Genomic DNA, 14655 nt, shown 5'->3' on the forward strand with positions numbered 1-14655 from the left:
TTTAATCCCAATCTCATCTAACAAACAAGAGATTTTGCTTTAGGAAAATGTTATACATAACTCTTAGGGCTATATATAAGCATTAAATTTACACTTGAAAATCGTAAGAAGTTAAGAAATTATCAAAATATAAACACTAATAACACTGATTTATACGCGTGTTTTTGTCATGAATTTCTAATTTCATACAATTTCCAAAAGTATATTTAATGCTTATATATAACTCTTACTCACTTAGGGCTACATATATCATTACCCTTTGTTTTATTTGGAATTAAAATTCCCATTCCCACCCTCAATTCCCGTTTACCAAACACCCCCTTGATTTTAGCAGTGTAGGAAGTGTGTTTTTAATTCAGGGCGGGTTTTTATTATTAACGATTATCACTTTAAGCGATGGAGAAGTAGCTAGGTTGTAAGTAAATGAGGAATTTTAAATTAGAGTGGAGCAAAGTTCCATTATCATATTGTATCTCAAAATTATTCTGTCAAACGTTATTTAATATTGACCGTTTCAAAATAATCTTCCTTATAAGTTATGCTATGTATATCACTTTCTCTATATCACTCCCTATATGGGCTATATCACATCAATTCAACCATATTTGTCTCTTAATTACTTGTCTTTTTTCTCTCAAACAACTTAATAAACATTTTCGTTTACATACAGTTTACAATTTTTTTTTCTTATTTTAATTACGTGACATTAAAACTATGGACCATAAAGTCTAAGGAATTATTATTTTTTTTTTTTTTTTTTTTTTTTTTTTGTGATATAATATGTTGTAGAGTTTGTGACTACTCTGTATTTCTACTTTGTTTAATTTGTTTATTTAATTTTATCAACAAACAGTTTATGGTCAAAACTTTGATTTCATAATATATAAAATAACAATTTTGAATTACTCGTTATATTTTTCGTTCAGTGAATGAATGATGACCTCAAGATCAAAAAAGTGGGGTTATAAAAAAAAAATAAATAAATAAAATAATTGTTTCATCGTTTTGTTTTTCGGTATTTTGTTTTTTTACGAAAAATAAAAAAAAAATGTAAAGACACGTGGAGCTAGTTCAAAAAAGTTGAGCTCTCTCCCTCGTAAATAAAAACAAATCGAAGCCTTAGCTTTCATGGTTACATGCTTTACTTAGACAATTTTCCTTTAAAAAGCTTTCGACACTCTTGTAAGCATGCACGTTATGCATCACTACAAACATTGATATGGACCCGAATAAATACTCGTAAATGACAAATACTTTGTATGAGACTGACTTACAATACTTTATTGTTTATACCTCGTTATATACTCTATAAATGTTAATTATGTACAATGTATAATAGATAAATAAATATTAAGGTTAGATTAATATAATAATATTGTTTCATGCAATATTGAATTAATGAGTGAAATTATGCAAATTTTGCTCTAAAAATTACTTCATCCATAAACAATATCATGTTATATCAGATATAATTAAGCATGCATATAACATAAAAGTTATTATTCTCATTTGTATTTATAATATAATTCGCTCGTTCCTTGGTTCTTTAATAAACATATTTTGAGTTCATCAATCACAAATCAACTGTCGTAGCAAAAGCTAGACACCATATTTCTTTATCCAATAGTCTAATATAGTATACACAATAACTTAGAAGGATTAAGCAAAATTATGCTTAAAAAAAACAATGCTACTATTAGAATGATTTGAAGGATGTGGCAAGTTTCTATTGGAGTTGAGAAAACATCCAAGAACAAAAAATGAAAATAAAAACAATTTGTGGTAGTGATTAAATAAAAGCAAAGAGAAAGGGGGCCATTGAAGTAACGGGTATAAGCAAATCGTCCTTAAACAGCGGGTAACATAAAGGGGCCAATTTCTAGTTATATGATCGTTACATATGACATGTGTCCTTATAATAAAGCTGTGGTGTCCTCCCGCTCTTTGCAAAAGCCATTTTTTTTATAAAAAAATTAATTTTATGGTTACAAGTTTATTAAGTTATCAAAATTGTACTAGATTTATTTTGTGATCATGGTAATTAGTTGGTATCTGATTGATCAATAATGTACGAGTATGTATCAATTGATTGTAAAAGTATTTGTAAATACTAGTAATAGTTAATTGTGATTTTGGCTATTAATTTATAGCAACCATTTTCAGTAAATGTGTGAAAAATAATTTTGGCTCATCTTAAATTCATTTTGATATACTCCCTCCGTTTTTAAATACTTGCTTCATTTCTTCATGTGCGGAATATTAAGAAAAAAATTGGAGAAAATAATAAAATATGGAGGTAGTGGGGTAAGTAGAAGAATAAAAATTAATATAAAGTAAAAGTAGTGGAGAAAATTGGAGGAGAGAGAGTATGAAATTAATAAAATAGGATTTATTTTGAGTCTATAGGTGAGAGAAATGAATTAAATATTATAAAAGATTTCCAAATAAGAAAATGAAGCAGGTAAACAGAAGAAAGTGGAGCAAATATTTAAAAACCAAGGGAGTAGAATACTCTTTATTACGAGTAGAGCACTAAAAAATGCCACCTCATTAAAAAAGCACTAAAATCAAAATTTTAGATGACCCCCTCCACGTACTCCCAAGGTCCCAAGTCCCAACAAATGGGACTCTATATTAGTCATAATAGTCTTGTACATTAGTCAAATGGAAATGATAGGTGCACTTATGTAGAGGTGATCAAAGAGCAGAGCAAGTTAGGATCTGTTCTCTTACGTTGAAATTCAGTTCAGTTCAGTTCAGCTCAGCTCAGTTCAGTTCAGTTAAGCTCCTAATTTCCTTCTCTTATAAAATATTCAGTTCAGTTCAGTTCAGTTAAGTTCGGTTCAATTAAGCTCCTAATTTCCTTCTCTTATAAAATATTCAGTTCAGTTCAGTTCAGTTCAGTTCAGTTGAGTTCAGTCAATGACAGCATGCCCTTAAGAGTAAAAATTACATTTAGCTTGGTTAGGTCGGCCTAAGGTTCAAACCGAAAATACTTGTCCAAAATCTGCAAAATTGAATCGGGCTTAATCGTTTTTTTTTTTTTTTTTTGGAGCAAAATATAACTAAAAAAAACTTAAAATTGTATGTCCAAGGCCAGTGGGAAACTAAAATTTTTTTGGCCTGATTTCAAACCAACTCTTCATTTTACTAAATAACTTTTGTAGAAAAAAGAATATCTGAATTAAAATTATTTTAGTTGTTTTAATTGAACGGATTAATAGACTTTCGATGGTGGTATTTAATTAATCAATAACAAAAATTTAATTTAAATTGTTAAGTAGGAGTGGATATTCTACCCTCCTAATGAGTAGATGTATCTATCTCCCTAATTTCATCACTAATCATGTATTCTAGGTAAACTCCAAACCTTAAGCCCTAGGATTGTCATCTTTTAATTGCATAACTAGTAAAAAAAATCTTTGAAATACTTAAGAAATTGGTTAACAAGGTCTCCTTTTAGCCTCACGTCATCCAAAAAATAAATTTAAAAAAGAGTACAATTACTTTATTTTTTGATAGTATAAAAAGAATCTCAGTTTACATGAATTTAATTTTTATTTATTATTTTGTTTTAGAAGAACATGAAAACTTAAGTCATTTGACACTGACAAATAATTTAAAAGATAATGGCTTGATTTTGAATTACGGAACATTAAAGTGCAAAGCTCAAATAAGTAAGCAGATATAACTTTTTTATTTTATTTTATTTTTTAATGTACTTATATAATACAATTGATAGAACCTCATCAATATAAGATTAATGGATATTTTGCTAGTCTATAAATCGATTTACAAGTCTCAAATGGCTTTATTAGCATAATCAATTGCCTTTATTATATACGAAGTAATAAACAATACTAGTAATGATAACAACACGCGATTTTGTCAAAAACTTCCCAGTATCTACATTAATTTATTTCCTCTCATTTTAGAATTGATCTGATAAGTAATTAAGATGAGGTTGAAAAAAAAAATAGATTTTAATAATCAATGAGAAAAATAGGTTTTGATGAATAACCCGCCCACAATAAATTAGTTTAAGAAGGTGATTCAAAGGCCATAAAGCTTTTTTTTTTTAAGAGAACCTCAAGAGCGGGGCGAGAATCGATCCTACGACCCCTTGAAATCGGGAGAGAAACTATAACCACTTGAGGTATCTCTCTCTCATAAGGCCCATAACATGCACGTTAGCATACTTTATAATTGTACTATGTTGTAGGTATGAAGTTGGTCAAGAAGGTCCAGCTTAAGAAATTATATTAAGGTATACAAATGCAGTCAACTACTAGTAGTACTCGTATGATTATAGAAGATTTGAAGCATTCTATTTATTTTAAAATTTAAAAAGTCGTTTTAATACTGCTGCCCTCTAATCAACTGCTTCTTACGTGGATGTCATGTCATTAAGTCCTTAATTAACCCATCTAAGCCAATCTTTCATATGCTAAACCACTCAACTTGGCTCATTAATTAATCTAAAATAAGATTAATAGGCCGAATGATACTCGTACATTGTTAGAAGACAAAAGTAGAAACAACAAAATTATGAACGTGTAAACACATGTAAAATTATTAAATTTACGCTCCATGAACATGTTGCCAATTGCCATTAAGAAATAATAACGGTAACTTGCCATTAATATGAACAGGGTATTTTATGGATATTGGCTATTTCATTAAAATAAAATAGGGTAATGCTATATGTAGCCCTGAGCCACACCCCATTGATATCTTATATCAACCAAATATTGTTGATATAATGGCAAACTTGTAATATTTGTGAACTTTTTCAGAATTCCACTACTTCAGTAGTGGAAGTATGACGTGGCCCCCGTTTTGTAATGTTTTATTATATTCTTATAACGGTACTTGAATTTGACGGATTCTTAACGCCATCTCTTCTAATTGAGGTTGCTGAACAATTGACCTCCCAGATGGATGAGGAGAGAGAATAATAGAGGTTGCTGCTCGTCAAACGGGAGGAATATGGTTGTCGGCGGGGGATAATACTGCACCCAACGTCGCTCAAACACGAAAATAGCAACAGTATTTCGGCTTGATACATGGATTGCAGGAGAGAGATTATGCTAGATTTCGCCATGGAAGTGTAGCTGAACTTAGACCCGGAAACGCAAGGTAGGTAAGTCCACCATGGTTGCTGCAATGAGAGAAGACCCCAGCTGCAATGAGAGAAGACCCCAGCTGCAATATCTAGGAGAGAGAAAATGACGTTAACGAAAAGTTAATGTAGTTAACTTCTGTTAACGTGCTTCGCAACAAAAAACGGAGCAAATATAACGGGTTGATGTCCCTATTCCAGTAGTGCCCTTACTTTATTGACTGATTTGACGATAAGGCCCTTATATCAACGTTTTTGGTTGATATAGGATATCAATATGTATTTGCTCATGTAGCCCTAAGGGCTATATATAAGCATTAAATACACACTTGGAAATTGTATAAAATTAGGAATTCATGACAAAAACATGCGTAAATCAGTGTAATTAGTGTTTATATTTCTATGTTTTCTTAACTTTTTACGATTTTCAAGTGTAAATTTAATGCTTATATGTAGCCCTAAGGGCTATGTATAGCATTTTCCAATAAAAAATTTTTTTGCCACAATTTCAAACGGTTTTTTTTTTTTTTTTTTTTTTTTTCACGTTTCACTTACGTGATATATGTGGTTTATTTTACTTTACACAAACTTAATTTTGTTGTATATTAAACTTGAGTAGTAACTCTTTGCATAAAAATAAAAATATATAAAATAAAAATATGAGTAAGGGTTTGTTCTCATGCGTTTATTTTCAATTCAGTTCAGCTTCTAATTTCCTTCTCTTATAAAATATTCATTTCAGTTCATTTTAGTTCAATTCAGTTCAGTTCAGCTCCTAATTTCCTTCTCTTATAAAATATTCATTCCAGTTCAGTTCAGTTCTGCTCCTAATTTCCTTCTCTTATGATATATTCATTTCAGTTCATTTCATTTCATTTCATTTCAGTTCAGCTCAGTTCAGTTCAGTTCGCTTCAGCTGAGTTCAGTCAATGAGAACATGCCCTAACTCTTATTAACCTCTATCACTCTTATATTATTTATCTTCATATAACTTAAAGTAATTAGGTGAATATGACCTAAATTAAATATATGTAAGTATAATCAAGCAACTAAGGGTCTGTTCACATTTACTTAATTTCAGTTCAGCTTCTAATTTTCCTCTCTCATAAAATATTCATTTCAGCTCAGTTCAGTTCAGCTCCAATCAGTTCAGTTCAGTTCAGTTCAGCTCCAATTAGTTTAATTCAGTTCAGCTCATTTCAGTAAATGTGAACAGACCCTAAGACTTAAGATATTACAAAGAGTATTACGAATATAATTAAGTGGTATATATACTAGGGTTTTCCTAAGTTCTTCTTCCATCTTCATATGTATTTTAGGTCTTACACTTTTATTATCAATTTATAAGTTTAGATATTGAAATAATAGTTTTAATAAATCCAAAATTAACCTGTAAAATAATTTTATTTAAATAAGTTAAGAGTTACTCTATAATTGAGCAGGGACATGCAATTCAAAAATTAGGGAGAACAATAATCATATTTGGATTCAACCAAATTGCATGACTCACCACACTCGAACATGATTCAAAATCTAATTAATTAGACCCGAACATAGGGCAAAGCTAGTTGGCACCTCTAGTTTCCTTGTTGAAACATAGAGCCAATAAAGTTGGGCATGGCTTGGGTCGAACCGAAATCAAAAGCTGATTAAGCACAACATGAAAATGACCCAATTTGGCATGAGCCTATCACAAGCCCATTGGTGGCCACAACACACGTTTGGGTTAAGCCGTGCATGAGCTTTATTTATACAAAATTGACACAAGTCTAACACAACAGGATTATTATTTAGTTTGTTTTAAACAAAATCCACTTGAAAATAGTTATGTTGACATGGCACGTGTGGACCTACACGGCATGGCCCGTGCCTACCTTTAAACGCCATAGTGACTGCGCGAAGGCGAGATGTCAAGTGTATCCTAGATACACACCACTGTAGCACACTAGATCAGAGTAGTCTTTAATTCATTCACACTCCAGCGGTGGATCTGAGATTCACTTGAAAAATAAAAAGGACAACATTGAAGCAAAGTGACACCCTGGTACAACCTGCCAATTATCTGTGTTTAACTGCTAAATACCAAGTATATTACGATCGGATTAATCCTAATATTGTTTTTGCCAGAACTTTTTGTTACTTTTTCCTACTCTATAGCTGTTCATATGCTACTTCCTAGTTCCTACATACTTCTATTCTTCTCTTTCTAAAAGTGCAAATACCTCACTTTCCATTACTTACAAAAGACACTAATTAGGGATCACCAATATATCACAGTATCAGAATCATCCCTTAATCAGTTATTAATTTTAATTAATTTATAATAATGTTTGCGTACAAAATATGTTTAATTAATTCAATACTAAAGTAGTGTACTAGTGTCGGTAGGACTATATATAGGAGCAGTCCATATTCTTTGACTCTAAATTATTTTGTTTTTATTATTATATATTTTTATTTAGATCTTCTTTCTTCTTATATTGGACAATGTTAGATCTAGTAATGTTATGCAACGTACGTACTTATGGAATGCGCCCTTTAAAGCTGGTATATCTTATAGCAATAAATTTTAAATCTATGTATCCTTAATTAGTTAGCAATTTAATGGATGATTGGATTCGTATTGTGGACTTAATTGGTGAGACATTGGAGTTCAAATTTGTCAAAGTTGTTTTATTCTTTCACCCTTTCTTCTATAATCTATTACCTCTAGCATTAAGGGTCTGTTCACATTTATTGAACTGAATTGAGCTGAACTGAACTGAACTGAGCTGAGCTGAAATGAATATTTTATGAGAGAGGAAAATTAAGAGCTGAACTGATTGAAGCTGAAATGAACTGAACTGAACTGAAATTAAGTAAATGTAAACATGCCCTAAATATGACTTAATGTCATTTACTTTCAACAACATATAATACATATAATAATACTTCGTATGATAATTTAACTAAACGTCAACTGGTAATTAAGGATTTTGAGTGGATTTTGAGTAACGGAGGTGATTTGATTCTATAAATGCGGTTTCACGTAAGTAAGATATGCATCTATACATATTGGAATTTGATTTAATTATGCAAAGGAGTAACATTTTATGAGCTTGCAATTAAATAGAGAAATTTGGGATTAGTCAAACTATTGGATTGTTTTGCTTTTGCATGATGAGATTATAAAATGCTTTAATCTTGGTTATTAACAAAGAAATTCAAAGTGTTTTACAGAGTAACTTTTAAGGCATTTATTTGTACGTAACTACGTGTTATGTTTTGTTATGAATAAATTGACCTATACATGCATATATAACTATGTGCATGCTGAATCAATTGTTTGGTGTAAGAATCTGTTCATGATGTTTCTATCAAAATTCTACTTCTTGACCACTAACGAATTGGGCAATTACCAACCTTTACCAAATAAAAATTGCATAGAAAGTCACTTATAATTATATTAGATATCATCATATCATTTGTTTCTCCTAAGTTCAAACAGGTGTTTTTTTTGGTGGGATATTGTTTTAGTGATTAAAACATTTGTCAAATGGAGTGAAAGGAGGTCGGTTGTTCCTTTTCCCACCTACTTCAAAACAATGAAAAGATAAATCAAAATAGCATTATTATACACCCGTGTATTCAAAACATCTATGTTATTAGAATCCTTTCAAATAAAAAACTAAAATTAAAGGTGATCAATTAATCATGCTTTTAGCCTAGAGTTAATTATATATGGAGTACAAAGTTTTAAAACACACAAAAACGGTGTTTGAGCATCATGCTGAGCTATATTTAGAGACATAAAAAATCAACCCGTACAAATAATATAGAGTGCGGGCATGTATGCCAATTGTTTAATTGGATTGAATTGAGCGTTTGTGGTTTCCTAATTGACACTCCATTCCATTCGTATTATTTTTAAAATTTACTCGAGTGAAATGCCAAAATTTGCCTATGAGGACATGAATGTACGGAATACAAAATAAAACAAGTATATAGATAAGGTACATACATAAACACAACACCCCATTTGTTATCAATAATAATTTTGTACACATAATCCGTACAATCGAGTTACCACAACAATAAGGTAATATTGACTACCCAAACAACTTCTAGTGAGTAAGCATATTCTAGTCAAGCTTAGCATCAAAATATTATTCTACATTAGCAGAAAAAATGAAGTGTTGGTTTAATCCTTGGTAGATTTCAATTCTAACAATAATAGAAAAATAAAAAGGATCTTGTTAACTTGGATAAGTATTTAAAATATTATCCAAAATGGTATTAATTTGGAAAAGCATGACAAAATCACGTGTCGATTGGCGTAATTTAGGTTTATTTTAATATAATTTTTCTATTTTTAGCTAGCTTATCCAAGGCTCTCAAGACATTCGTTAGCTTTTGCCAAATATAAAAAAAAAAAAATACTATATGTAATAAGCACCTTATAAGTTATAACTTCTACTGTAAAAATATTTGAAATACGTACTCCGTAGTATATTACAGTACCAAAATATTCTTCTGAGAAAGGAAACAAATTATACAGGTACGTGGAATATCAAATATGAAATATCAATCCATTCATGGAGTAAATTCTAAAAATCATACTCGTATTACCACTTTCTATTTATTGGCTCAATAATAATAAATGGTCCAATAATTAACAAAAAAATAAAAAAAACCCAAAAATCTCCTAGAAAATCACAACAAAATCACAATATCTACATTAAACTAATATTGTATGTTACACTAATATAAGTCCAGATTCAATTATTATTATAATATAATCCTTTCCTCAAAACGACACCGTTCACACAAAATCGACGGCGCCAAGCCGTCAAGCCACCAACCTTAGCCATACAAAGTTGGTAAACCAACCATCCACTCTAACCCAAAGGGGGGTAAAACCGTCATTTCATACATACCCCACAAAATTTCTCTCACCGACCCCGCTAAATCCTGACCATCCAATCCCACCCCAAAAATTGAACGGCTAAGATTATCCATTCCAAACAGCTTGGTAGATTTTACTCACTTTCTCTCTCCTCATTTCTCTATAAATACCCCCTTTAGTCTTCCTTTCCAACTCGCCTTACACCGGTCTGCAAATCATATAACAAGACTCGGACTTTCTCTCTCTTCTTCCTCTACTTTCTCTCTCCTCTCATTTCCAGCTTTTGCTACTCGGGGATTTCTTCGTTCTCCAGGTAACAATCTACCTTTTGCTGGATTTTTGAGCTTCATTTCTATGTCGTCATTATCATCTTTTGACTTTTTTGAGAATTAATTGATGAATTAATGAATAAATTGATTGGAAATTTATAGATCTATGATGTGATGTTGAAATGCTGAAAAATGATTGATTCGTTCGTTTTTTCTGTTAGATCTTGGTTATTTATCGTTACTAGATCTGGAGTTTGAAATGAATTAATTGAAATGATTGTTGTATGAAATGTTACACCAGCATGTTCGTTTGATTTTTACCCTTTTTTTCGTGATTTTGGAGGAATTAGTTCTATTTTAGGAGGATTTGTTGGTCTTATGATTTGATTTTAAAAGGATCTGGATGTTAATAGAGTAATTTTTGATTGAAAATGGTTAAATTGGGAAATTAGGGTTTTCATTTGTCGATTTATGATAATTAATTTGATTATATGCTATTTCAAATGTTGATTTCTCGTCTGTTGGTATGATGAAAACATTTTGAGCTTGTTAGATCTGGTGAAGTGATTTAAATTTAAATATTGAATGGAAAGGAAGAATGAGAATTTTTTAGGAATGGAATAAAGTATTCGATCTTCGATTGCAATTTGTTGGGAGTGAGTTGTAGATCTGGAGAACAATATATATAATGGCATTTGTTTTGATTCTTTATACCATTTGATTGTTGAGATTCTAGAAGTGTTAGTGAGGGAATAAAACTTTATTTTAAGGAATTTTTGATTTGGAGCTTTATTTATGCTCTTATCTTTAGATATTTGTTGTGAAGTATTTTGCAAGTTGTATGTGTGAGCTGATGTGAATGATTCTTGTTGTGTTACAGTTTGAAAAATGGCCGCCGCAGTCGACACCTTCCTATTCACCTCCGAATCCGTGAACGAGGGACACCCAGACAAGCTCTGTGATCAGATCTCTGATGCAGTGCTTGATGCTTGCCTTGCGCAAGACCCCGAGAGCAAGGTTGCTTGTGAGACCTGCACAAAGACCAACTTGGTCATGGTCTTTGGTGAGATCACCACCAAGGCGAATGTAGACTACGAGAAGATTGTCCGTCAGACATGCCGCAACATTGGGTTTGTGTCTGCTGATGTTGGTCTTGATGCTGACAACTGCAAGGTCTTGGTTTACATTGAGCAGCAGAGCCCTGATATCGCTCAGGGTGTCCACGGTCACCTTACCAAGCGCCCAGAGGAGATTGGTGCTGGTGACCAAGGTCACATGTTTGGGTATGCCACTGATGAGACCCCTGAGTTGATGCCCCTCAGTCACGTCCTTGCCACCAAGCTTGGTGCCCGCCTCACTGAGGTCCGTAAGAATGGTACCTGCCCATGGTTGAGGCCTGATGGCAAGACCCAAGTTACTGTTGAGTACTACAATGAGAACGGTGCCATGGTTCCAATCCGTGTCCACACCGTCCTTATCTCCACTCAGCACGATGAGACTGTTACCAACGATGAGATTGCCGCTGACTTGAAGGAGCATGTGATCAAGCCTGTTATCCCAGAGAAGTACCTTGACGAGAAGACCATCTTCCACCTTAACCCATCTGGCCGTTTCGTGATTGGTGGACCTCATGGTGATGCTGGTCTTACCGGCCGTAAGATCATCATTGACACTTACGGAGGATGGGGAGCCCACGGTGGTGGTGCTTTCTCTGGAAAGGACCCAACCAAGGTCGACAGGAGTGGTGCTTACATCGCCAGGCAGGCAGCCAAGAGCATTGTTGCTGCTGGCCTTGCTCGCCGTTGCATTGTCCAGATCTCTTACGCCATTGGTGTCCCCGAGCCATTGTCTGTGTTCGTTGACACCTACGGAACCGGAAAGATCCCAGACAAGGAGATCCTCAAGATTGTCAAGGAGACCTTCGACTTCAGGCCCGGTATGATTGCCATCAACCTTGACCTTCTAAAGGGTGGCAGCAGGTACTTGAAGACCGCTGCCTACGGACACTTCGGTAGGGACGACGCAGACTTCACATGGGAGACCGTCAAGCCCCTCAAGTGGGAGAAGCCCCAAGCTTAAACCGGAGAAGGTCGAGTGAAGTCTATGAATTCATTGATTAATATTTTTGATCAATAAAGCAAGTGCCCGGATCTCCTCCACAGGCTGCAGCTGCTCTCTAACCAAAAGGAATATATAAAATGCTTTTGTATGGGCCACAATTTTAATGTCTTTTTTATTTCCCTTTCCTTTTCTATTTCTTTGTTTGCGGGTAAGTTGGTTGTTGGAGAAACAGATTATGGTTGTTGGGAGGTTTTGTTAGTAGTAAAATGGCAGCATTATGTTTGTAAAAGAGCTGCATATGTATGTTTTTTTACAATGCTAGAAAGGGTTCAGCTGCCGAGCAGCAACCGAAAAAATGTAATGTGTGCTCGTTGATAGTAGTAATGAAATATTCGCGTTACAAAAATAATTTCACCGTCTTCTTCATACTTACATACATACAGGCAAACTTCTTTTTTGGGTATCGTTTTTACCAAGCCTTTCACATTTTGTTTCTATTATTCAATTTTCGAGTTTTGACATAGAACAGAAGGCTTTGTTTCTATTATTTGATTTTCGAGTTTCGACACAGAACAGAAGGCAGGTTATAGTTGGGAGGTGCTTAGGTTGGTGTAGACCACATAATGAAAATGAAGCAGAAGGCAGGTATGGCCACCATATGGGTCCTTTAACTTGCTTTTATGATGGAAACATTAACATAGAAATTGGTATGTACGAAAAAGACATGGAAATGTTGTGAAATGTGAGATGTCTGAGTCTCACGAGTCTTAAACACCACTCAGTAGCTACTCCAGCAGGCCAACAAGCAACACTCCCACTTCCATGCTCTCTCTTTTTAGAGGAATATATTCAAGGTTATAATTTTTTTTATTTCTTTTTTTATTGTTTTAATTTTATTTATTCCATATTTGATATTTTTTTTTGTCTCAATTTTTACAGATATTGCATTCAGTGTCCATTTATTATTAAATTTGTAACTAGTATCTTTGTCCTTTATCTATTTACGTGGGATACTAGTACTAGTTAAGTGAGCAAACCATAGGTAATTAATTAATTAATATTGCCTATTGCCTAGTACTTTGTCCGGGTATTAGATTACTCCCTTCATCCCCAAAACTTCGACCCTTTTAGCCTAATTTTAGTCCCAAGATAATCGATCCATTTGCGTTAAAATACCCACAAATTTACAACAATGGTTATGTAAAATTAGATTTTCCATATAAAATTTTGTTTTTTCATGTATTTTTAATGCTTTATCTCTCAACTTTTTTTACAAATCCCATATAAATTTACTTTCTAATATGTTTTTATTTCTTTTTATTTAAGTTTCTTAATAACCGCAAAATCAACCCATAAGGGTCGAAGTTTTGGGGATGGAGGGAGTATTATTTAACTACCCATAGACTTTAATTCCATCTAATAAATTTCATCCATCTTGCTTTCATATCCTTTTAACAGTATTTCTTTCAAAGAACTTATCCGTTTGATTCTCTAAGGGCCTGTTCTCATACGTTGAAATTCAATTAAGTTCAGTTCAGCTCCTAATTTCCTTCTTTAATAAAATATTCATTTCAGTTCAATTCAGTTCAGCTGAGTTCAGTTAATGAGAACAGGTCCTAACATTATACAGAGTGTTTTGTATTTCTTTCTTTATCACTCTCCAACCGCGCTCTCCTAACAATGACTTCTTTACAAATTCTTAAATAGACCCGGTTCACACTAATTTATTGTGGACCACTAACATTAGGGAAACTATGGTTGTTTTATTAGAAAAAAAACGGTCACTATAATAGAAAAAAGGTCTCTATGTTGAAATAATAGTCATTTTGATAATATATATGCTTTAAAAGGTTAATTTTTTTAATGAAATATTTTATATACTGGTTAATTTGAATAATAAAGGTCACTATGTTAAAATTAGGGTCATAACGTTGTACTTTAAGTTCACAATAATATTAAACGTTATACTAGTTTTAATAAAGGTTACTATGTTAAAAATAAGGTTACTATGTCAAAATTAAGAGTCACTATGTTCAATATAATGTCAGTTGCGTGTGTATAAACCTCGGGTCCACAATAACATTATTGTGGACCAGGTCCACGCAAGATTTTCTGTGACTTCTTAACTACCCCTAGACTTTAATTTCATCGTTAATAGGAAGTAAATCTAAAATTTAACAAAAAAGAAAAATTAAGTCTAACTAACCAACATTTTCTACTAGGACCTAAATATTTTTATTCTATATCACACTTTATTACTATTTCACTCATCTTTGACATCACATCAATATTTACTTTGTTATTTTAGAATATGTTAA

At 32.6% G+C, this 14655-nt stretch overlaps 1 protein-coding gene across 1 annotated transcript; it reads left to right on the forward strand.

The window, feature by feature from the left end:
* The first annotated feature begins 10174 nt into the window (after window positions 1-10174).
* LOC145628648 (S-adenosylmethionine synthase 4) lies at window positions 10175-12746 on the forward strand. The gene is made up of 2 exons (XM_081681004.1): window positions 10175-10320; window positions 11157-12746. The coding sequence occupies exon 2, from the start codon at window positions 11165-11167 to the stop codon at window positions 12353-12355; it is 1191 nt and encodes a 396-aa protein (XP_081537130.1). The 5' UTR covers window positions 10175-10320; window positions 11157-11164; the 3' UTR covers window positions 12356-12746.
* Window positions 12747-14655: the final 1909 nt, after the last annotated feature.

Source organism: Chenopodium album, chromosome 4 (genome assembly GCF_948465745.1).
Source record: "Chenopodium album chromosome 4, dcCheAlbu1.1, whole genome shotgun sequence".
Classification (NCBI taxonomy): domain Eukaryota; kingdom Viridiplantae; phylum Streptophyta; class Magnoliopsida; order Caryophyllales; family Amaranthaceae; genus Chenopodium; species Chenopodium album.